The sequence below is a fragment of the Notamacropus eugenii genome, chromosome 7 (assembly GCF_028372415.1).
Source record: "Notamacropus eugenii isolate mMacEug1 chromosome 7, mMacEug1.pri_v2, whole genome shotgun sequence".
Lineage (NCBI taxonomy): Eukaryota > Metazoa > Chordata > Mammalia > Diprotodontia > Macropodidae > Notamacropus > Notamacropus eugenii.
The window spans coordinates 53,971,458-53,997,272 of NC_092878.1; the positions used below are offsets into that span (position 1 = coordinate 53,971,458).

General features: G+C 42.7%; 1 protein-coding gene and 1 long non-coding RNA gene across 6 annotated transcripts in view; one reads left to right on the plus strand and one right to left on the minus strand.

Annotated features, from left to right (window-relative positions):
- The window catches only part of FRMD5 (FERM domain containing 5), a 363,021-nt gene that overhangs the window by 329,155 nt on the left and 8,051 nt on the right, over positions 1-25,815 (plus strand). For all 5 annotated transcript variants that reach the window (XM_072623630.1, XM_072623631.1, XM_072623632.1 and 2 more), the window contains exons 8-13: positions 2,428-2,516; positions 6,782-6,845; positions 7,287-7,378; positions 16,025-16,099; positions 17,153-17,221; positions 18,888-18,994. In XM_072623630.1, coding sequence (XP_072479731.1) covers positions 2,428-2,516; positions 6,782-6,845; positions 7,287-7,378; positions 16,025-16,099; positions 17,153-17,221; positions 18,888-18,994 — 496 coding nt within the window. The remainder of the gene's footprint in view (positions 1-2,427; positions 2,517-6,781; positions 6,846-7,286; positions 7,379-16,024; positions 16,100-17,152; positions 17,222-18,887; positions 18,995-25,815) is intronic.
- On the minus strand, positions 7,264-25,175 carry LOC140513726 (uncharacterized). Its single transcript, XR_011970292.1, has 4 exons — positions 24,951-25,175; positions 12,617-12,791; positions 11,907-12,054; positions 7,264-8,938 (listed from the first exon to the last, which is right to left on the minus strand). It is a non-coding gene; the product is annotated as an uncharacterized lncRNA (long non-coding RNA).

Genomic DNA, 25,815 nt, shown 5'->3' on the forward strand with positions numbered 1-25,815 from the left:
AAGTCTCATTTCTCCCAGGAAGCACTTCTTAAGCTCCCCCCACCACATTCTCTTTTGGGGAAAAGTTGTTGACCAAAATATACACAGGAAGCCTCTGCTTCTCACCCAGATGTTCCTCTACCCTGACCCATGTCTCATGTCAAATCAAATGTTTAGAGGTGAAAGAGACCTTAGAGATCAGTGAGTTTAAACTTCTCATTTTACAGAGAAGTAAACTGAGGCTGAGAGTTGTTAAGTGGCTACATACAGTAAGTGACTGAGGTAGGATTCAAACCCAGATCTTTCTGACATCCAAGTCCAGCATTATCTACTAGACCACACTGCCTCTTCAACTCTTCCAGGATTAGCTGTTTAGGCCGGGTGCGTCTTCAACAGGACCTAGTACACAGATATTAATAACAGCAACCAAATGGTGATAACAGAAGTAAGGAAAATCCAGCTCTCTGGCTTTCCAAGTCTTTATTCAGGTTATTTTAGGGAACAAGAAACTTTAGATTTATTCTATTATGAAGTAATCACAAACTCAGCTCCTTGCTGTAGCCATGGGCTGAATACCACTTTGCTGGTAGATGAGTGATTGGATCCCAATGAATCCTGATTGTATATGTGATCATGATAAGAGAGTTAACAGTGATAACAACTTGTTGTCCATATATTTAGTTCATCCGTCAAGCCCAGACAGTCACGCTTGTGGTCTTGCCTATGCATGGCAGCATTTCAAAGTGAAACCACCTTTTACTTGAGAGGAGTCAGTGGGAAGGTTCCAGCCAGAGCCCTCATGGCTGCTGTGAATAAGCAGAAGTAACACTCCATATGGAAAGAAATAATAATAGTTAACACTCACACAGTGCTTTAGGATTTGCAAAATTCTTGGTACATACCTTTGAACTGATTCTCACCATAACTCTGTGATGTAAGTTATACCCATTTTACAGATGAAGAAACTGAGGCAAACAGAGGTGAGGTGATTTGCCCAGGGTCACACAACTACTAACTATCTGAGGCAGGATTCAAACTCATATCTTCCTGCCTCCAAGCCTGGTATTCTTTCCATTATGCTACAAGTCACATTAACCAGAGAAGCCCTCCTCTGAGTGGATGTTAAGAACATGCGTGGCCCTCTGTGATCCTTATCTCCTTGTTTGGGAGTTTACTGGCCCATGTAACACCACATTGCACATAGCAGGTGATTAATAAATATCATTGAATGATTTTTATCAGACCAGACTGTGGTCATTGGTGAAAACTCCCACACCATCAAAATAACAGATGACATTTATATGCAGCACTTTATGAACATTATCTCATCCAAGCCTCACAACAAGCCCTTTGAGGAAGCTGCTGTAAGAATTATCCCCATTTGACAGATGCTATAACTGAGGCTGTATAAGGTCACTTAGCTGTAGTCACACAGGTAGTCAGCGTCAGAGGTGACTCTACATTCAACCCTCTATCCATGACGCTATGAAGTCTCACATAAATCCTTCCACCAGGTTCCTCAAATGAGTTTTTGAACCATAGCCCACCTCCTTCACCAGAACTCCAGTAGCCTCAGATGAACTGACCAATAAGCAGAACCTTCAAGATCGCCATTGCCCCAGGACCACAAAAGAGGATCACCCAGCCCCATACCTGGTGTTCCCCTAGTGTGAGGGCACCCTTCTCCTTGCCACCTCTGCTTTGAACATCTTCTATATTCATTTCTCAATTAGCCAGTTATTCTTTTTTTTAATTAATTTATTTTTAGTTTTCAACATTCACTTCCATAAGATTTTGAGTTCCAAATTTTCTCCCCATCTCTCCCCTCCCCCCATCCTGACATGGCACGCATTCTACTTACCCCTTCCTCCTATCTGCCCTCCTTCCTATCCCCCCCCCACCCCTTCTCTTATCCCTTTCCCTTCTGTTTTCCAGTGGGTCAAGAAGACTTCTATAACCCATTTTGGCCATTTATTCTTATGTCTACTGCTGAACTTTCCTGAGAGAGTCCAGGTCCCTCAGGGCCTCATCCTGCCAAACCCCACATTCCTTTTTTTTCTTTATTTTATTTTCAACTCACAGAACAAAACAAGCATTTTCATAACACGGTACAATAAAAACGACGATTGCACATGAAACTGCAAATCTACCATGTAAAACTTGATGTTCCCTCCAAACATACAAGAAAGTTATCATGGAAATTTCTTTTTTTTTCTCCTTCTCCCACCCTAGAGCTGGCCACCATTGGACACAAATTGGGGTGTGTGTGTGTGTGTGTGTGTGTGTGTGTGTGTGTGTAAAATGATTCTGTATATACTTCTATTTATCAGTTCTTTCTCTGGATGCAGACAGCTGCCTCTGTCTGCCCTGCCCCATCTCCACAAGGACACTGTGGCTACTCACGGAGCCTGTGTCACCATGATAATGAAAGATCTTGTTGTGTTTCAGGATGTCTCAGGGAATGCTGCCTTTCTGGCCTTCACTCCCTTTGGGTTTGTGGTTCTGCAAGGCAACAAGAGAGTTCACTTCATAAAATGGTGAGTGTCTATCATTCCCAAATAGGGTCTTCAGATCCCAGCAGCAGGGGAGGGGGACCCCCGGCATCTGTCTCCCTTGCCTGTGGAGGGCCAGAAATTTCTCCAAAGTGGTTTTCATAGCTGTAACATTTTTAGGCCATGATCTCATGAGGGATTCTTCCAAAAGAGATTTGCCTAGGGCCAGTTTTACTAGAAACAAAAGGGTTATAAAGCCAGTAGAAAGAACTGGGGCCCTGGGACCCCATTCAGATATGAAGGTTTCATTAGGTGACTAATGGGGAAGAGAAAAGGTGAGGCTGAAGCAGAGAACAGGGAAAGCAAGAGAGGGTCGCAGGAGATCTGTAGTGTCCTTTATAGCAACAAAACTGTAAGGAGAACCATGAGCCTTGGCAATTCTCTCCTTCTTTGGGGCAATAGCTGGCCACTCTGGCCTATCTCAACAGACAGGTCCCTAATTCCCTTACCCAGACTCCTAACCAGTGAACAAGATCTAGGCTAAATGTGAGCAGTGGTGCTGCCTTTTTGTACAGGCAGAAACATCCTTATTGCCCCTGCCAAAAACTCCACTTCAAACCAACCCCGGATCCGTAGTTCATTCCTTAAGGAGAGAGGCCTCATAGGGTGCCCTGCTCTGATTTTAGCTGTTTCGAACCAGCCTCTCTGAGGCTCACTCTGCTTAGTTCCTAGAAGCCAATCTATTCATTCCCTCAAAATGACCATCTACACCCACCCAGCCTTATTGCCTCAATGGTGGTCCTAGTGAAGCACCCATCTCCCAGTCCTCCATGCCTCTGGGGCTGACCACTCTCTTCAGCTCTCTGTGTCTTTGTTCCTATGTCTGGCTCCTGAGGGCTGACATGGGTCAGATTCTGCCTTATTATGGTGGCAAGTCCCCAGCTCTGTGATGCCACATGGGCTTCCCCAGAGAACACCGTGCAGCTGCCTTCTTTCCACCTCATCAGGGTGAGGTCCCAGGCGGATTAGCTAATTAACCATAGCTCTGGGTGGCCTCTTCCAGCTTCTCAGCCTTCGTGAGCAGGCATGCACTGAGAATGAGCACTGAGAGCAAGCAGAGCCAGGCCCAGGCAGTCCACTCCCCAATTTCCATCCTGTTCAGTCTATTAAACATCTTGCTGGAAATTTGAAGCTGGCAGGCATTCCCCTGCAGAACTTGTCTGCAAAGCCCCCTCAGCACTGCCCTCCAGTGGAAAGGTGATGCACCTTCTTTCCACTTCCTTACTCTTCTCTGCAGAGTTCCTGATGAGGAACTCTGAGCACTGGCAGGATCATTTCTCCAGCCTCTGCCAGCCCACTGTCCCTTCCCCAGGGCAAGATGCTCCCCCTCAGAGGTTGCCTGGGACGTGTACCCAAAACCATTTCCTGGTTTGTCTCTGGATTACCTGCTTCCCTCTTTTGAGAGAGTATGGGGAGGGGTCAGAGTTTCTACTCAACCAAAGGGATGCCTTATTCAAGGCATAGAATGAGCCCAATCTCTGTGAGGAAGAAGGTACTTAGGGACATACCCCAGGGCCCACATTTAGGTTACAGGCAAGGCTGTAGCTCTCCTGATGGATGTGGCTTCCTTCTTAGATGCCAATATCTTGGAATGAATATCTTGGATTATCTACTTTTGATAGAAAATCTAAGTTTTAAGTTTTTAAGTTTTAAGCCTGCAGACTAGACTATGTTGTAGCTAATAAACATAGCACTTAAAGGTGAGAAAATATTATCTCATTCAGTCCTGCTACTCCTATCCTCATTTTACAGGTGTGGAGGGTGAGGCTGAGAGACCTTAAGTGACTTTCCCAAGCTCTTATGTATCTAGTAAATGTCTCAGGTGGAACTTGAATTCAGATCCTGCTGTTTCCAAGACTGTTGCTCAGTCCACTGCCTTCCTAGGGTCCTAGTTTAAAGGGTCTCCAACAAAAACAAGCAGACCACTTGAAGAAGGGGCTTCCCACCCCTAAATTGTTCACTGAATTTCCCTGGGCTAGCCCTCTCCTGAATTTGGAATCCCTCAGATAGTCTGCTCTCCATCCCTGCTTCTTCCAGGGAGGATAATCCCAATATCTTCAGTTAGCAGATGCCACTTGGTCACTAATTGATGAGGGTTAGTAGCCTCCCTTTGAAGACAAGAATCTTTTTATCTTCTTTTGTGACCAGCTAGAGGTTAAATGACCAGTGTGTTTGTCTATGTATCGGTCAGTTACCACCGATCGTGTGTGTGTATGTGTGTGCGTGTGTGTGTGTGTGTGTGTGTGTGTGTGTGTGTGTGTGAGAGAGAGAGAGAACCAGCATAGTGGGCTCAGAGAGTCTCACATCAACACTGCTGATGGGCAGGTGCTCAGTGTTATAATCCATAGCCTAGTCCATGACTGGCATCAATGAGCAATAATACGTCTCTCTGTGTCCCCAATTTTTTTTTACATCTGCAAAATAGGTCCATTGTTCCCTTCTCTTTCTTCTTCTCCATCCCCTTTAGTTCCTAGGGTGTTGGGGCTGTCCGGAAAGAATCAATAGAAATCTCCTTACAAGTTACAGAGAGTAAGAAGCCAATGAATTAAGTCAGGGGTGGGGACCCTGGGGTCTTCAGGCCTTCTGGGTCCTTGGGTGCGGCCATTTCACTGAGTTCGAGTTTTATAGAACAAATCCTTTTATTAAGGGGATTTGTTCGGTGGAATTTGGATTCAGTCAAAGGGCCACACTTGAGGACCTAGAGGACCACATGTAGTCTCGAAGCTGCAGGTTCCCCAACCCTGAATTAAGTTCTCTGAGTAGAACTAGTTCATAGAGGATCTGAGTAGCTGGAGGATAAGGCCACAGATAGCAGAGAATGGGGAACGAAGTTCAGGAAGACAGTTGTAATAGGAAAACATAGGGACACCTCTGGTGTAGAAGTGAATGAGAAACAGCTGGATTCTTCAGTTTAGCTTTCATTGCACTCCATGGCAGCCCCGTCTAAGGCCATGGCACCCTTTTCCCTCTTTGCTAAAGTAAGCCAAACTAACAGTTAATAATTAATTGATTGAAAAAATTTAAAAATAAAATAAAAAATAAAGTCAACCAAACTGAGAACAGCATTTGAATATGAGGTCTGGACTATTTAACGTGCCATAATCGTATCACTTCTTTTGATGTGTATTGCGTCCCACTGGTGATGTACCCCAGTATCCTGTTTGCCTTTTTCACTGCAGCCATACACTGGGCTGATGGCTCCATGGATTTTTCTACAATAACCCCTAAACCCCTTTCCCGGTCAGTACGCTGCATGACTGTTCCATGTAATCTGTACTCTCTCTCTTCTCTCTCTCTCTCTCTCTCTCTCTCTCTCTCTCTCTCTCTCTCTCTCTCTCTCTTCCTCTCTCTCTCTTTCTCTCTCTCTCTCTTTCTCTCTCTCTCTCTCTCTCTCTCTCTCTCTCTCTCTCTCTCTCTCTCTCTCTCTCCCTCTCTCCCTCTCTCTTCCTCTCTCTCTCTTTCTCTGTCTCTCTCTCTCTCTGTCTCTCTCTCTGTCTCTGTCTCTGTGTGTGTGTCTCTGTCTCTCTCTCTGTCTCTCTGTCTGTGTCTCTCTCTCTCTCTCTCTCTATCTCTGTCTCTATCTCTATCTCTGTCTCTATCTCTCTCTGTCTCTATCTATCTGTCTGTGTGTGTGTGTGTCTCTCTCTCTCCCTCTCTCTCTCTCTCCCCTCTCCCTCCCTCCCCCCCCCTCCCTTTCTCTCTTTTTCTCTCTTTCTGGTTTGTTGCCCCCTCCCCACCTGGATTGATTGTTCTACATGTGTCTGCATTAAGCTGCATTTTCCATCCAGTGGCACAGTCACCTGACAGAAGCAGCTCCCTCAGAGCCTGGTGGCCCTGTTTTGTCATGATTTGCTGTATTTGGAACTTTGGCCTCATCAGCTAACTGTGGCATCTGACATTTGATATTCTCATCCAGATAATGCACCTGTGTTATGAACCAAGTCCTGCAATGACCCCTGGACACTCCACCAAGAACCACTTTCCATCCAGAGATATTTCCCTTTTACAGCCCCTGTTGTTGAGCCTGAAATCGCTCCTTCCCTCCCCTTACACTTTGGTTGAACAGAAAACTGTGGATTGAAACTGTTCCAGTAACTGTTCCTTTAAACACACTGCGCTGCTGTCTTGTTTCAGTTCTGAATTTGGCTAAAATTGTGTCTGTGCCTGGATGCTCCTCCAGTATAGGCAAACTTTGTCTCCACAAGGTTCACCTGTCAGGCTAGTGACAGGTGCTCTCTTTACTCTTTTAGGAATGAGGTGACCAAGCTGAAATTTGAAGGAAAGACTTTCTATTTATATGTAAGTCAGAAAGAGGTGAGTGGCTCCTTCTTTCTCTTCAGGAAGGGTGTGGGAGCTGGGGTCGAAACTAGCCTGGACTGGACAATCTAAGTGGTCCCTACCTGGTAAAGCTAAGTCCTTCACCAAGGTGTGGGATTCTGGGGCTGGGGACAGAGATGTGTATGCTGTGCACCCTCATCAGTTATGCTGATGACACTGAGGTTTGCTACGGAAGATCCTTAGTACAGGGTCTTCTGTACTACAGGGAAATTATTTTATTTCCTTCCTGGAGCCCAAAGCACAGCAACTCACTTGGCCAAGAACTGAAAACTTTGGTTTGGTTTCTGGCCATTAAGACACCCTGGTATTGATTCTTTGATTCACCTGAATTTTGACCTTTCCCCTGAATGTCTTGGTCCACATTGCCCATTTGCTTCCCTACACACTCAGTTGTTTCTGTATGGAATTCTTTTGTAGGAAAAGAAAATTGTTCTTACATATTTTGCTCCAACACCAGAAGCCTGCAAGCATCTCTGGAAGTGTGGAATAGAAAACCAAGCCTTCTACAAGTGAGTCACCTTGGGTTGATTGTACTTTATTGGAGCCAGAGTGATAAAAGGTATTTCCAAAGGACAGGAAGACAGACTGGTAACAGGATAAAGGGGGAAGGTAATGACCTTTGGAAAACCCAGCCACCCATTTTGTGTCAATTTGGTTCTGAGCTTTCTGCCCTCAACCAAAGGTGAATATAGGCTGACTGGTCATGTAGCATCTAAAGTCGGTACCATTAGGGTGACATTAGGTAGGGTCCTGCTTTAAAGGTCAAGAGTAATGCCTTTGGGATTCATTATAGCTCAGTCACCCCCAATTAGTCTACTGTACTTTAACCTTAGAGTTTCCCTTTCCCCAAAATAAAGGCCCCCCAAGAATAGAACAGTTCTGGAGTTTCTCAGAGGTATAGTCTGTTTCAAGGGAATCCCAAGGGATCTAGAAGAAGTCATGACATGATTTTGACCTATATGAGTTATTTAGAGACCCTGGAGTCATTCTAGCTCTCCCAAAGACCAACTAGGATCCAAAATATACTCTCACCCACCAGGGCTGCCACAATCCTGATCCATACCATTAGGCTTTGGGTCTACCACATTCTTTAAGAATCACCTTGTTGGGACTAACCTCATTATGTTCAATGTTGGCTGGTGCCAATCCCAACATTGTATCAGGGCTAATGATACCCCTATGAGAAGTCCCTTGGAGGAGATACTTGTATACTCCCTAAAAGTTAGGACTAGTGTTTTTCTTTGGTTAAGTCAAGTAGTTGTCTGAAAAACAAAAATCAAAGAGCTAAGAAATTTCCTGTCTAGAGAGAGAGGAGACATCAGGTAAATTATATTTCACAGAAATCCTTGGTCTAGTTAAAAAATAGAATGCATTGTCTTATGTTTTAACAAGCTTCATTTTAATCAGGAAAATATAAGACAATGTATGTATTGTGTTCTTCCTGGGAATGCTGCGGTAGGCTTTCTCATTCTGTTCACCTGAAGGGAGAGCATAATGCTGTTTATATGGACTCAGTTGGATCCAGCTCCCTGGTGAGGAGAAAGGAACTCATTACTCTCACAAGTCACAGATTCAGTGACACTTGCCAACTGTAATAAGACTCTCCAAAATGACTTGCTCAAAGTCACACAGCTAGTAAGTGCCTGAGGTGGAATCTGAACCCAGGTTCTCCTGACTTCACATCTACCACTCTTGGCAGCAAGATAACTAGTAGTACATAGCTTCTTACTTAGGCCTTTTTTTTTTCTTTGCTGTAAAAATGCTTGATTGTGTCTATGGATTTGGCCAGAGGACCAGGAATTCTTGAAAAGTACAATATGAATACCACATTGGTCTGGCTCCTGTGTACTCTAAGACAGTGACCCAAAGGGGAGAGATGCCCTTGCGTACTGTGAGAGTCTCCACTGACCAAGGAGGGCTAAGGAAGATTGGGCTCAATAACCTTTATCCTCAAGTTGGAGAAAGGTTCTCCAGCTGGGCTACTTTGCAGTATTCTTCTCCTCCTCCTCCTCTCAGCAACCACAGATGATGGAAGACTCTTCTGCCATCTTTTTTCATTTTCTTCTCAGCTAAAAAAGTAAGAGAGAGGATTGCATATTCTCTCTACTCTTTTTCTCTTCTCAGCAACAAGTGGCAGTAAAGAATACGCCCTGCTCCATTACCTAATTCACCTGCCCAACAACAACTGATAATACATAGTTATAACCTTATTAATTCAGTTCTGAAATCTTTCCCTTCTCTTCTCTTTCTGGCTTCTGACTCTGGATCTTCTCTGTGAATGACTCCACCTCAGTTTATGATTAGTAACCAAATTCTTATTTTTCTTATCAAATAAGTTACATTCATCTGATAAATCATAGGACAGGTTGAGTGTCCAAATTTCCCTAGATATTAATCTAAAAGTTCTCCAAAGTATGCTGTATTCTTCACTTGTTCCAGGATTCTACAGCTTGTCACATTCAAAAGAGCAACTGCTATCAAAGAAAACTGAATCAGACTTAATTACAGTAACTGTTTCTCTGAAAACTCTTGAGTAGACCTATGCCCCAAATAAGTGAACTATCAAGAGTTACATGTTTACAGATGGTCTCTGACCAACTATTACTTCTTTTATTCTGGACTCTGTGTCCCTCTTTATAGAGCCTAAGATTCCATTAACTTTATTTTGAGCTTCTGTGTCACACTGTTGATTCGTAGAGGAGATAGTATGTAATTTCTAAAATCAATCCTCAACTTTCACGGGGCGGGGGCAGGGAGTAACATTCCTAGAAAATGGTGCAAAAATAAAACATGCGAGCGTTGATACATTGAACCTCTGGGAAAGAGGGAGTTATATTGCTGTGACCACCAAAAACTGTAATATTTTGCTAGAGATCACTGAAAATATGCTTTTCTGCATATATTCTTTATAACAAAACACTAATTCTAATAATATATATTCTTCCCAACACAGTAACCATGAAATAACCTATAAAACGCAGCACACAAAATAAAATTGGTAACATGCAAAACTTTTTTCTCACTAGAATCCTGTGACCTTCTTGCTAATATGTCAATTAAAAAAAATTGGTTTCAGGCAATATTCACTTTTTATAACACATGTGATCTATACTACCATACATACTTTCCTCCCTTTTGTAGATATACTGAATTGCCAATTCATTAATAATTAAGGACAATGGCTACAGACTTCACCACACAAAGTTTATCTCACATCTTTACTTTCTCACTAGCTGCATCACTACTTTGCATGCTTGAGCTTACAGCCCAAAGGACTTGCACTATTCTTTGAGGACATAATTACAACAAAAACTTGAGTTTTAAAGACACACAATGAAAATATGTAACCAATGTATGGGAAGCTCTTTCCAGGTAGGGTGAATAAGACCAGTGAAGTGCCTAGTAAGATAGCAGTCACTCCATAAACTTACATGCATCGCACCTCTCATTTTTTTCTGTATGATACATAGCTGCAAATGCGTGCCACTGCCAATACAAAAGTGACGATGTGGTTACTAATAAAATCATGCAAATGTTTGAAGTTATGAAAGTTAAATGTGAATGTTGAGGATTGACTATATTTTGTTTTTGCCCATGTAGGTTATTTGTGCCCACAGGGGTCTGTTTAAATGTGGCTTACAGGGAAGCAAGAATAGACACTGCTAGCATCTCCTCCTCTTTCTCCAAAGAAGACTTTAATTACTGCCAGAAGGAAAAGCAAAAAGTTGGGGCCAGAGGTTGAACACTCTGCTCTTCTTGGAGCGGGGGGACAAGCTAGACTCCCTCAAATATCATTGGTCATTTTTATTTCTCAGCTGTGCCCTTATTGCTATCCCTTAACAGGAAAGGAAGGCCCTGAGCTGCATATCCAAGGTTTTACTCCCTTCCCACCAAATGCCAGTTGAACAATAAACACACATAGCAAATAAATCCATTTAATTCATTAGTTGGTAGCAAAAAAGAAAAGAAAAGAAATCAGAGAAAGTACACAGAGAAGAATAAATACTAGACAGTACAAAGTGAATGAGCTCTCCCCTTGAGAAAAAAATAACTTAGTTCAACCAAGGGAGAGTCCCAGATCTCACTGATGGAATAATTCCCCAAAATCTCTAGTGCAGTAAGGTGCTTCTTTCCAGAGTCTTTCTGTCCCTAGAACCCTACAGGGAAGATGGAATAGTGTGTCTTCTCTTTCAACACTAGAAGCCCTGAGACCTTTCTCTCTAGCTCTCACCAACTTTGCCTGCCACTCAAGCATTGAGGAATCAGTGTCCACCAGTGAGAAGAGCATCCTGTGAGCCAAGGGCTACACTCATATAATGTCTTCTAAGACCAAAAAATCTTTTTCGCATGAAATATTGTCTGCTGTCCTTTAACCTTTACTTAATTTTTTGGAACCTAAATGTAGGACTTTACATTTATAACTGTTTAATTTTCTTACTAAGATCAGATCATCATTCTGCACCTTGTCAGAATCTTTTTGGATCCTGGCTTCTTCCTCTGCCATGCTAGTTATCCTTCCTAGCTTTGTGTCTGAAAATTCAGTAAAGAAAGCTTATACCTCCATTTAAGGGGCTGATAAAAGGTGCTGAACAGAATATACCCAAGGGAAAAACCCTTGGAGTCCTTCACAAGAGTCCTTCTTCCAGCCCGGATATTATCAATTATTAATCACTGCACTCTGAGTCCAGTCATTCAACCAGTTCAACTATCTACCTTACTCTTTTACCACATATTACTCTATCATGATACACATTTCTCTATTATCTATTAAGTATGAGAGGCTTTTTATCAAGTGCTTTGCTGAAAACAAGTATACTATATCTGTTTCCCTTTCTGAATACTCACAAACCATTCTTTTAATAACAACATGTTCTAGAATTTTTGCTAGAAATTAAAATTAGATTTGCTGGCCTACATTTTAAAGAATCTTGTAATCTCCATTTTTTTAATGGTGGCATTTGCCCATTTCCAGAACTGGGGCACCTTTTTCCACTCGCTGCAGTTTTTCAGAGATTAACAGTGGCCCACAAAAATTACCTCTGCCAATTCTTTCAGTCCCCCTGCGATGTCATTCATTTGGCTCTGATTACATGAACTCATCAAGGGCTCTGTTACCCATCTCCATCTTGTATTTCATCTCCCTGTTAGTAATTTTTGTTTAGATCCTCATCCAGAGATTGTTTTCCTTGATAGAGAAAAAAGAAGCAAAGAAAAAATTGAGTAGTTTCACCTTCTCACCATTGTTCGTTACCATTTTTTCATCCATTCCCAAACAGTGATCTTATTCCTTTTTGGAAGTTCTTGCCCCTAACATAACTGGAAAAAGCCCTTTGTCTTATCTTTAGAATTTATCCACATTTCTGAGTTATTCCTACTTTTAAATTGTCAGAAATTAAAATTAGACTTGTTGGCCTATATTTTAAAGAATCTATCATCTAGATTTTTTTAAACTGTGGCATTTGCCCATTTCTAGAACTGGGACACCTTTTCCATTCACTTTTATAACTCTGCCACCCTTTTGCATTCATTCTGGGTTACCTAACCTTGTTTCTTTATCCTGTACAAGTGTTTTTTTTAGATTCAAACTATTCAGTGAGTTCCCTATATATCCACATTCTCATAAGCCTATTCTCTCCTTCTTCACTCCAGTTGTGCTTATTACGCCAAATTTTGTTCTGAAAAGCTTCCTTTTCCCTGTTTCTCATGGGCCAATATCCCCTTCAAAATTTTAGTTCATGGGACCCTACCTGTCCTTTTTCTGAACTCTGCTCTTCCACCTCTAGCACGCACATCAGACAGTACCGGACTCTTCCATCTTAAGTGGCATGGTCAATTGCACTCAAGGTTCCCATCATTTCTAATTCAGCCATCATTTCTTCCTTATTGGTCAGAATGAGCAGTTCTCCTTAATGTGTCCTCTACCTTTTGAAGAATGAAATTATTAAGTCAAAATAGCGACTCCTCTGCTTTTCTCAGATAGAGTTTTAATGATTATCTGGGTAGTCAAAACCCCCCATTATTAATATATGTCTCTGTGCGCTATTTAATGACATCATTTTCCATTTCCTCCTTGTCTCTGTGTTTCCCTCCAATTTTTTCTAATCCCTCTGTTTTTCCCTAACTGATGCTCTCCACCGTGGTTTCTCCCTCTGATTAATGGATTTTCCCACAAGAGTTCAGTATATGCTCATATACAAAACTACTCCACTATCCCTTTAAGCAAATCTGTTCCTTTCCCAAAACTATGAATTACAAACCACCAAATCTCAGTGATACCTATAAAGTTGAATTTCCTTCTCTGCAGCAATATTACTGGTCTACTTTATCACTCCCCATATCCTGCATATTTTATGTTATTTTAATTACTACTTCTTTTCTTTGGACAGCGGTTCCTGAAATTTACGAGTCTTTCCTCATCATCGATTTTTTTTTCCTTTATTTTACTTGACTCTCTGTAGGATCTGCCTTGGAAGATAGGTGGACAGTTTTCTCCATCTCCCTCTACAATTCAATCCTATACATGTGCATATATTTTTTACACATAAATACAAACACATATATTTTACCAGCCCTTGTTATATGAGCTCCATGCTTGAACAAGAGATCATCATGCCTGTATCTTAAACCCTAATCCAGAAATCCAAATCCCGTTCTCAGAATACTTTTTAGGCATCATAGGACCATGAACACTAGGTCTGGATTTAAATTCTGCCTCTGACATATACTTGCTTGTGTGAACATTGACCAAATCATTTGATCTCTCATTGACTCCAGGCACCTCTCTCCGACTAGATTGCAGAACAGTTGCTGATCTGCCCTGGTAGGGAGAATTTGCACATAAGAAGTACCTTACACCAATAAGCCTCATGAAATATCTCTGAAGGATCGACATTTTGTGGGATTGTGCATACCAGTTGAGGAGGGCTAGATCTGATATTACTATAACCCAGGGATGCTGCAACCTGGTGAAAGGAGAAGAAAGAGATAAGTACCACCAACTGGTGTTTAAAAAGATAATTCCAAAGCAATCACCTGACTTGCTTCATCTATATAATCTGCAGATAGACGTTCCCTATGAATGTTTTCTTTCATCTCAAGACAACCTGAATGTGACTACCTGGGAACAGCTTCCCCCCTCAATGATCCTTCATGGTCTCTCTGTCTACACCAGAATCCTCTTCAGGGTGTACACTGCTGCCCTTTGGCACCCATTTGGCTCTTTGGGAATGCCCACCCACTCCTTGGTTACTTTTTCTTCAGGTGCATCACAGCTTTCTAAATCTAGCGTAGGTTCTAACACTAAAACAAGCTGTGTGACCTTGAACAAGTCACTTGCCTTTGCCTGGTTCCTCATCTCCAGAGTGAGAGTGTTGGACTAGCCCAGCAATTTCCCATCTGACTTTCAATTTGTTGTTGAAGTCATTTCAGTCATGTCCAACTCTTTGTGACCCCATTTGAGATTCTCATGGCAGAGATACTGGAGTGGTTGAACATTTCCTTCTCCAGCTCATTTTACAGATAAGGAAACTGAGGCAAACAGGGTTAAGTGATTTGCCCAGAGTCATACAGCTAGCAAGTGTCAGAGACAGGATTTGAACTCAGATCTTCCTAACTCCAGGCTGGTGTTCTATGCCACTTAGATGCTCTGGCTTTCAGTACAAAAGTAAATAAATTGCACCTGTACATAAGAAATAAAACAATTTAGTTTTTTCGTAAAGAAAATGTTATTTAGTACATACGTTTTAAAGTATCGTAAGGATGCTAAATGTTTTATCAAAGCAGAGTCACTAAATTAGAGACCCTTGATTCATTTCTTATCAAATAACTCAGCATAGTTTTTAAAAGAGAAACCCACATATCATGTTCAACTTCTAGTTTGTTTTTTACTTTGGATTTAATAGAGAACAAGTCCAAGAATTCTGATTCACTGTGATAATTTCTTAGTCTTTACTGACACTACTCCTCTGGCAGTATTTCAATAGGATAATTATGGTCTGTTTTTTAAACCAAATATTTTCCGCACCCTCATGATAAGTTTTCTTGTACTCGCCTCTGGGTACCCACACCTCAGATCTGGAACCCTCCTGTACTAGAGTCCTTCTGTGTCAAACAGTTCTTGATTCCATCATACCTAACGTTCCCAGTGTTTAAGGTCTCCGTTCTGTTGATGTTTCTGCTGTCTGTGTTAAAGGGGCATGGGGAAAGGGAGAGAGAAAGTTTTCAGAGCTGGATGAATCCTTAGAGATAATCTAATCCAGGACTTCTTAGCTTGGGGTCTATAGACACCCTCCCCTAAGAAGTATGTGGACAGATGTCAAAGGGTTCATGAACTTGGATGGGGGGAAAATTACATCTTTATTTCTATATCATTTGTTTCCTTTGTTATCCTATATATTTTATTTTATGCATTTAAAAATATTTTTTGAAAAGGGATCCACAGGCTTCACCAGACTACTGAAGAGGTCCATAATGCAAAAAGGGTTAAGAACTCCCAACCTAATCCAGCCCCCTAATTTTACAGTTGAGGAAACTGAGACTGAAAAAGGTAAAACATCTTCCCCAAAGTCACACAGGTAGAAAAGAGTAGAAGTGAGTGTCCCTAACTTCTTGGACTCCAAAACAAGTATTTTCTCTACTACATTATTATTATTGGCCCCAGGCTCATGCACATTCGTGGACAGTTCTAGAGACAAATACCAAGTCAGGTACCTGGGACATTCACCCCTCTCTTCCTACCATGCCCCTCCTCCCTCTCCCTTTGGATATTCTTATAATCCTTCCTCTCATATCAGGGAGGATGAAGAAAAGGATAGATAGATAGATAGATAGATAGATAGATAGATAGATAGATAGATAGATAGATAGATAGATGAGAGAGAGAGAGAGAGAGAGATATCTCCTTGAAGTTGAGCACAAGAGAGGTAAGTGAGCAGGGACCTCTTTTCTACACATGCACGCACGCACGCATGCACACACACACATACACACACACACACCTTGGAGGTTATGCTCAGGGGAGGGAGGGAGGGTACCTCTCCCAAATACTTCCACATTGCATTTTCTTCAAATGGACTTTGAAAAGCGTTGAGAAAGGTGATGCCTCCTCCACATGAACTGTGGCAGTTTCCAGAAATCTGGGCTTTGTCTTACTACAGGTTGGAGAAGTCAAGCCAGGTCCGCACTGTATCCAGCAGCAATTTATTCTTCAAAGGGAGCCGGTTCCGATACAGGTAAATAGTGACAGTAAGTAGCAGTTAATGGTCCTCTTTTCAGACCCTTCTCTGGAGAGCAGTCACTTGGTGTTCCTTGCCCTCTGAACTGAGAGATGAGAGACTTCTACTGAAAATTCCAGTTTTTCCCCTCATTATTCCATTGCCATGTTTCCAGATGTCCCCCTGAATCCTCCTCATCTCATGTTCCCTTGTTCAACCCCTCAAACAAGACTTAGGGTCCCAGATAGAAGTGCCCTTTCTTCAGCTTATAATTTTGTCTTCTGGGGTCAATTCTTGGAATGTCTTCACTTCTTAGAAGATCACTTCTTTTGGGATTATTCATTTTTATTTATGCTCTCTATGTGCCAGGCCCTACGTAGGCTCTAGAGATAGAAGTACAACAAGTAAGACATTCCCTACTTCCAGTGAGCTAACTTCCTAATTGGGGCAGGGGGTGGGACTTTGTGGCTGTGAGAGACAAGTTATTATAGTAGATATGAATACTGGACTTGAAATCAGGAAGACCTGACCTAGATCTTGCTCACTAGGTGTATGACCCTGGGCAAGTCACTAAAACTTGTCTGCCTCAGTCTCCTCATTTGTGAATAGGGATAATAGCACCTACCTCACTAGGTTCAAGAGATTGTTGTGAGGATCAAATGGGCCTTTATGTAAAGTGCTAAACAAGTATTGTTATTATTTGAGAGGGTTGAGTTTTTGGTGGAATTACACGTTTCCCCCAAAACTTTGCCTTGCATTCCTGCACCCTTTATGCCCGCTGGAGAGAAGGTACATATTCATTACTGGGACAAGGATGGGGAGGGAGGTACCTCTCTATGGCTAACTATCTGTATGCCATCACGCAAGCCTTTCTCAGTGACTGGACTGTTGTAGAAGGTGACCATGACTTAGTCGTTTTGCCTGCTACCCTAACACTGGCAAGGATTGGGGAGTAGGGGAGTGGATCGTTTCCCACCCATCCTGTTGGGATGGCCATGGTCATCTTTGGATCCAATCCTTACGTGTTTTTTTCAGTTCTTGTTGGTGTTTTTATTTTCAAATTGCTTTCAGTGGCCGAGTGGCTAAGGAAGTGATGGAATCTAGTGCCAAGATCAAAAGGGAGCCACCAGAAATACACAGGTAAGAGGAATAGGGGCCCTCCCAGAGCTAACTACTAATGGCTAGTACATTGGAGGAAGTACATGGAGCCAGAAGTCAGCAGGGTCCTAGATCCGCTTCTCCATACCCTCAGAGGCCCCTGGTAGAAGACAGTCAAGGAAGTCTAGTAGGATGAATGGGGAACTCACCCAGGTAGATTCCATTCCCCAGAGAGTGGACAGGTTCAGACTTAATTATGGAGCATTTGAGAGTCCTTGAAGAGGTCCAAGAACTCCTGTCTTCCTGCAAGAGGGAAAGCTCTCCATGGTATTCCCCCCAAATGGGGGTCTGGATTCAGGCAGTGCTAAGGTCATAGACATTCACGCACCCTATGCTTTGGTGAAACCTCAGTCCAGAATTACAAAATTTGTCTCCACTTGTCTCTAACTTGTCTTAAGTCATGGGATCGAATGGATACAAGGAGAGCCAAGAATGGGAGACCCAGAGCATTGTCCTGAGTAGAAGAAGAGTGTGTTCTTTTCAGGGAACTTGTAGAAACCCACAGCCCTTACTGTCAGCCTTCTGAAACAAGTGGACTAAATAACATTTTCCAGGGTTCCCAGAGCCCAAGTCAGCAGTGAGCTTTAAAAAAGACCAGTCAGTTTCTCCAAGACCCAGCAAAAATATTTGTTGTTTTTGTAGTGGGTTCATTTTAAAAGGATGGATACTGGCCCTCTCTAGCTGGAGAGGCAGTGTATCAGAGTGGGTCTGAGATACAGGGAGGCAGACCCTATAAACCACACTTGGGCATTTGGGAATGCCCAGGTCTGAGAGAAGTGCCCCTTCCTCCCCCAAGTTACAATCTTATGTGTTCTATAATTATTCTAGAACCAATCAATTATTCAGTCAAGTTTTAATTTATGCTCCCCCTGTGTCAGGCTCTGTGACAGGCTCTGGGGATATGAGCACAAGAAAGAAAACATTCCTTGCTTTCAGTGAGTTCACATTCTAATGGAGGAGACAAGTATATGTTAAAATGTATACAGCATAAAGTTTATACACACACACACACAGAGAAATTAAATATAAAGTAGTTTGGGAGGGGGCATTATTCATTCATTGAAGGATCAAGAAAAACTTCAACCAGAAAAAGGTACCCAAATTGTAGTCTTAAAGGAAGGGGGACTACAAGATGGAGATAGGGAGGAAATGTATCCTAAGCATGGGAGCACAGTCAGTACAAAAAGTATAGAGACAGGAGAGGGATTGTTGTGAGATGTATACAGAAGCCAGTTTGACTGAATGGCAAAAGATTGAGGATTGGCTAGGAGGAAGGGGGCAGGGAATACTATCCAATGAAACTGTGTCTTATCTGTCGATAAGGTTAAGGCCAGGTTCTGAAAGGCTTCAAATACTAAACACAGTTTACATTTTATCCTAGATGTGATAGGAATTAGCTGGTGTCAATGCAAAATTCCCCCTTTTGTCTCTGCCCAGAGGAAAGACTGAGCAGTAGGGGACTTAGGTCTTTAACTGTGTATTTGTCTAAAGCCTAAAACCAGAGAGAAGCAGAGGTACCATAAAAGAATATGAGACTTACATGGCCTGACAATTCTAGCAGCTTTCTCGGCTTCCTAATCCCCTACCCACAATCCCTCCCTGCCCTTTGGCTTTTGGATTAACAGGTTTTTCTTCCCCCTGTCCTCAGGGCTGGAATGGTTCCCAGCCGAAGTTGCCCTTCCATCACCCATGGACCAAGGTTGAGCAGCGTCCCCAGGACCCGCCGAAGAGCTGTTCACATCTCTATCATGGAAGGTGAGGTTCTCCTTGGGCAGGTGGAGATAAAGCGTCCCTCATTGTTCCATCACTGAGACAATGTCTGATGGGTAGAGCACTGCACTTGGAGTCAGGAAAGACCCGTTTAAATCCTACCTCAGACACTTATTGGCTGTTTGATTACTGGCAAGTCATTTAACCTGTACCTGGATTTCTTCTTCAAAGTGAGAGGGGTTGGGCTTGATGGTCTCTAAAGTACCCTCCACATCTAAACCTATGATTCTTTGATGAACTTGTAGAGATTCCTCTTTTGAGATTTGAGGATGGCATTTCAGAGCTTCTGGCTTTTCTGAAAAAGGGGCAGGTGCCATTCATTAGAAGCAGCAGCAAGTTTCTTTCAGTGGAATGAGACCGTCATCCTTAAGGATATCCCTGGCTCTGGGAAAAAATGGTTTGAGTGTCAGAGAGAATATCAGTCTACACACACACACACACACACACACACACACACACACATATACACACATGCACACACACACGCACACACACACATACACACACACATACACACACACACATACACACACATACACACACATACACACACACACACACACACACACACACACTTTCCATCTTGTGGAGCCAAATGGAATAAACAGGGGAAATGGGCAGTGCCTCATTTCTCTTCCCTTCTTAGAAAAACTGTTCCAAGTCCAGGCTCAAAGTTACGGGGCTTTTCTCCATTTGGCTTTGAGATCTGGTTCAATCTGGGAAGTTGAGAGCCACTTTAGGCCCACCCAGTAATGGAGGTATAGTAAGCGGTACAGGGGAGCAGCTTCCTGTGAAACCTCATGGTACCAGTCAGATGCCAGTGAGCTCTGGTGGATGCTGATCTTCTATCCCTCTGGATGGTGGAACCAGGACTCAAGAATATCAGACTTGGGGCTGACTGATTAGTCTGAAGATTAGAAGGAAGCTTGCAGGTCCCAGGGAGTTGAAACTTCACTTGTTTTGGCCAAATCTCCACAGCTCTCATGACGGCAGCCACTGAGGCATTAAACGAGGTAAACAGAAATTGTTTTTGGTTTTCATGATTCAAATAATTGCCTTAACTTCTGGCTTCTTGGCTTCTTTGAGTTGTAGAGATCCATCTTTTTGCTACTTGAATTCCTCCTCATTATTCCTGGAAATCCAGCCTATTTTAGTTGCTCTTTTGTCCTTCTCCTCCCTTCAGAGGAGAATGTGACTGTGTGTGGGGGTGGGGGTGTCCATAGGTCTTTAGTGAACTGGCTGTTCAGATAACTAAGGTCCAAACCTCCACAGTCTCCTGGTGGGTGACACAATTTAGAGGGAAGCTCTGACTGTTATTCCTTAGCTACTGCTGCTAGCCCAGCTCCTCCTGCATGCTGAGAAGAGGTGTAAAGTTCGGGACATTCTCCTGAATGGCAGTGGGTTTTTTTAATAGGCTATTGGAAGGTCTCAAAGGCAAGGATAAAAATAGCCAGCTAGCACAGCTTCAGCCTTGTCTCCCTCTGTGATCACAGAGGGCTATGTGCTCTATTTCTGGGAATTCCTCAGAATGGCGGCCTCCTCAGAGGAGAGAGAACTACTAGTGAGAAAAAGACCAATCACTCTTGCTGGAAGTTGTATGATGGGTGTCACTACTCAATTAGCAAGTTCACAAGGATTCATTAAGTAATTACTCTTTGCTAAGCACTGCCTCAAAGGAGCTTAATCTAATAAGGGAAAAAGACTCATAAAAGGATGCTCAAAGCTGAGGTGGGAGGGTAGAGGAGGAGGAAGACAGTGCTTGTGCAGGGGCATGGTTAAGTCATGAGTGGAGCCAGAATTTGTCATGCCATTAAGACTCTCCTCCAATTCTGTACTTTGTGGTATGGAAGCAGCCTTGGGTTCTCAGAGGACAGGAACGAAGACATGGCTGGCCCAAGTGCCTTCTTGGAAATGGAGGTTCTGGGAGGAAACAGCCAAGCAGATGAAAGAGTCACGGGATGAAGGGGCTATGGAACTTTCAGGGTGAAAAGCCTGCCATGATATGGTAGAGAAAGTCATGAGTGAAAACCAGAGAGTATTCCTGTCTATTTCAAGGATTTGTCATGACATTATGACCTTCCTCCAGTGTTGCTCTTTGTGGCCTTGGGTTCTCAATGGAGGTGGAATAGAAACTCTTTCAACTGTTAAGCAAGCCAACAGGCAGGTATGGGCCTTGCAGGGACCTGTGAGTTATAACTGGTCTGAGTCCCAGCTTATCTGGGACTCTTCACATGACTAGGTACTTAGCCACAGCATCTCTTAAGAGATCACCTGCTAGGAAAACATTGTACACAGTAATATTGTACAATCATCAGCTTTGATAGACTTGGCTCTTCTCAGCAATACAAGGACCTACGACAGCTCCAAAAGACTCAGGATGGAAAATGCCATTGCTTCCAGAGAAAGAACTATGGAGTCTGAATGCAGAGTAAAGCAAACTCTTTTCACTTTTGGGGGTGTTTTTTTCATGATTTTTCCCTTTTGTTCTGTTTCTTTCACAAAATAACTAATGTGGAAATGATTAATATGATTACACATTTAAAATCTATATTAGATTGTTTGCTATCTTGAAGACAGAAGGGTTGAGAGGGAAGGAGGGAGAAAAATTTAGAACTTAAAGTCTTATAAAAAATGAAAGTTGAAAACTATCTTGACATGTAATTGGAAAAAATAAAATACTATTTATGAGAGAGAGAGATATCACCTGCTACATCTTGGAGGGATTCTGTCTCAAGAGGTTGGGAGATCCCTTTTGAAATTATAGATTATTTCAAAATATAGATTATTTCAAATTTAGTGTCATAAGGTATGACATTAAAAATTCAAAGACAGGACTTTGGATAGGCAATTCCTTTGGTCTAAATTATTCAACAACTTGTGAATATCAAGAAGTGAACAGGACAGTATCCTGAGCTCCATGAGAGGCTATAGATATATACAGCTTCATAATCAGACTACTTCTGATGCTTAATAGTTTTGTGACTATGGACAAATTACTTCTCTGACAATGTTTTCTCATGTTTAAAATGAAGTAATAATACCTGTGGGCACTGTGGTAGAAAAATACCTTACTCTGCACAAGTAGGCACAAGCCTACTAGAGATAATTTTATTGATTAGATTAGTCTAATTATAAACATACATGCTTAGAGAAACTCCAAAGGGAAGTAAACCTCTCTCTGACATAAGTCATTTTCAGTCACAACTTACAGTACAGCTAGGTCCTGATTAGTGTGAATATTGCCCCCCACTCCCACCCTATCCCTGCCAAAGCTGTCACATCTATTTGAATTCATATTGTTAAAAATTATAAATGTGTGAAGTAGGAAATAAGTAGTACAAATTCAAATTCTATGACCACTTCAGGGGATCCATTGCTCCCACTAATCAGAACCTAGCTGTATTTACCACTATGAAAGGGCAAAATCTCAAAATAAGTTAAAACATAGTTACAAAGTTCATGTGAAAGTTTAGGTAACAGTTTCGATTCACCAAACATCAAACATATATCCTACAGAAGAATCATTTTCCTAAATCCAGTTAAGAAGGATAGGTTAACCTTAATTATATACAGGTATCCTTGCTCTAAATGGGCTACCATGCTTATCCATTTCTTAGAACCTCTGTTTTTTCTTAAATTTGTACCCAGTTTTCTCTTAGAAAGTAGTGAGGTATTTAGTAGATATAGGCCGTGCAGTCAGGAGGACCTGAGTTCAAATCCAGTCTCAGAAATTTACTAGCTGTATGACCCTGGGCAAGTCACTTAACCCCAACTGCCTCCAAAAAATAAAAAATAAAGATGGCGCATAGATTTCAGTATGTAGAATGTTTCAGAATTGGTAATTAAAGAGATGTCCTCATCCAGATTAAACCAAAAACTTCAGATTAAAGGACTGTCCTAACAGAGGAACCTCAGTCTCCTTCCATAGTACTGTCTCACAGGATTGCTGTCAGGCCTGGATGAGATGTTTTCAGGATGCTTGCAGGTTTAAAACACTATGGTAATATCAGTAGTTATCATTAGCCTTACCCAAGATGGGCATATTATCCAAATTCTTAAAAAGAGAAGCCCAGCATTGTTGAAGGCCTGAGTTTGGTTGTGAGTACACAGAGGATTTGAGCTTTTAAAGCTGACAATGAAAGGGAGAAGGTTCAGGGTCCTGGCAATTGTCTGAGGCAAGATCTGGGCAGAGACATGCTTTCTTTACTCTAGGAGAGGAATGGAAAGGAAAGGACTTTGCCTTTTAAGTGCTGAGTATGTACAGCAAAAAGTAAGCCTGTGGAAAGAAGGCTAGGTTCCTTTCCAAGAGTTCTTGGGAAACAATCATTCCAGGGTGGATAGGCTTCACCTCTGGAATTCTAACCAAGGAACACAATTGCTTTTCCTCTTTGTGGGGAGCTGAATGGGGAGGATATGGGACAACCACAAAGAAAAGACTGTTGATCCATCCCGTTGCAAGCTCAAGAATCAAAGGTCAGGTACTAACCAGCTAAATCCCCAAGGGGCTCATAGGTATCAGAAAACTGAGCTCTGTGCTTTGTCCAGGATTCCCAGCAGTTCAGAAATGACTTCTCTCAAGTTTAAGAAGAGGAAGAAAGAAAGGATGGGCCTACAAATTCTGTTTTGCTGATAATTCCCAGAAAAGGAATTTCACCCACCTGCAAGCAGCAAGGTCACCTCACCCTGATCAACCAGGGTGACACCATCAAAGACTATGAAAACTACATCAAGAATGTGGATGAGGCATCCACTTTCTCTAGGGTTAGGGCCACTCTTGTACCCTTGATAAAGCCTTCAACCTTATCCTGCCCAGCTTAGCTGTTCCATGACCTTCCAAGGACAAATGGTGATAGCTTGGATAGGGTGGCTAATAATCTGTCTGATTCCCCTAAGATGACCCTAGGTTAAATTGAAAATATGGAGCAAAAGGGAAATAGTTTTTCTAACAGGTGATAACATCAGTGTAAGTGAAAAGGAATCTAATACAAAATCCTCAGGGAAAAACTCATCACACTCCAGGCTGCAGTGACCAGAAATACTCCTCAAAGAGGGTGTATAGTCATACAGCTGACAGAGCAGGGACATGCACGTGCCCAGGGAACTCGTGCATGGTCTGAGCCAATCCAAGCACCAGCCTGGAATCTGTTCCTGGTTTGCAACGAATAGATCTCATGCCAGTATTTGTCTAGAATGCTGATGAAGAAACTGCCGACAAAACAACTCAGATCCTGTACCTGACATTAGAGTTGAGGCCCCTTGGGAGCCACAAAAACAAGGTCCCTCTTCCAAAGCCTCTGCTTGAGCCCAGCTTACTGAATACTCACCTCTCTGGAGCTCTCTCCTTCACCACAGCTCCACCCTGCCTGATTTGAGGCTCTTTGTGGAAGCTTATGATGTGGATCATGCTGTGGAACAGGGCTCATTGAAAACACTTTGCTCCTGTCTGGCTTCCCCTCTGTTCTATGTACATGGATTGGTTTTCCAAGAGGAGCACTATATGCCTGGAGTGATCTTCCATCTCCCAAGGATCAACATGGGAAAGAGCCTGATAAAGATTCAGACCAAAGTTCCAGTTCAGCTCCGGATGACTAACCATTGTCAGCGGTCCATGAGTGTGCGTATCCTGAGGGTGGGACCCAGGCTACAGGGGAGGATCCTGGGTGTAGTGCCTCGGAGCATTGTGAAGACCACTGCTGGTCAAGGGGGTCATCTGGAATGCCTCCAAGGTAATAACAGATAATACAATTTTTGTTTGGTTCTGCTGTGGCACCTTAGATCTTAACTAGGATGGGCCAACACAAGTTCCTCTTTTTCTTTCCCTCCTCCTCTTTCTCTCTTCCCCCCTTCCTCCCTTAAGCACCATCTCAGAATGCTGGATTTGACAATGACCTTGAGGCTTTTTCTGAGATGGTAAAAGCCAAACCCTCAGTCCAGTACTCACCTTAGGCAGACACAATGACATTATCCCTGGGGTTTCCTGGCAAAATCAAGGGCCAGTCCACCATGTAACTTGAATTTGGTGCCTCTGACCTCCATTCTTACTCAGATGTTTAATCCATGTTCCCTCCCCCAGCTGGACCCAGCTGAGTCTTTTCTGAAGTGGCTGCTAATCAGCTGTACTAGTTAAGCTGCAGAAGCATGAAGGACTCTGTATTGTCCTTGTAAGGATACAGGCACATTGCCCTGGAATGCTTTGGGGTGTCAGGCAGTATTGCCAGGTACCTTCTGTACTACTCAAGGGTGGGGTGAGATTGGAAATGAAGGAATGAAATGAGAAATGGAGGAAAGTTGACAACATACAGCCATTGGGTCATTAGGGCCACTCATCATGAATCCACTGCCCCCACCCCATCCCCACCCCCACCTCCTTGCTGGCATAAACAGGTTAAGACAAGGAAACTGCACTGAGCAAAATGGATATGCTATGTCCAAATCATAGTCTGACTAGTGATACTGGATGGGGCTTATCACCTTCACACTATTTCAGGGCAATTTCTCAGGCAGTTCACTGAAGGCAGTAGGCTACTAGCCTAGAGGTTGGTTCATAGTGGTTGTCTCCCACTAAATTTAGTCATTTAGCCCACTCAGCTCAGTCACTGAGCAGTGCCATGTAGCAGAGAAAAACATCTAGCTGAATGTCAAGAGACATAAGTTTTAGTCCTAGTTCTGCCACAAGCTACTTCTCTGGCCTTGAACAAAGTCCACTAATTTTATTTTCCTCATCTGTAAAACGGGAATGTGTTAACACCCACCCTGGAAGTGGCTAGCTGATGCAGTGAATAGAGCACTGGCCCTGGGGTCAAATC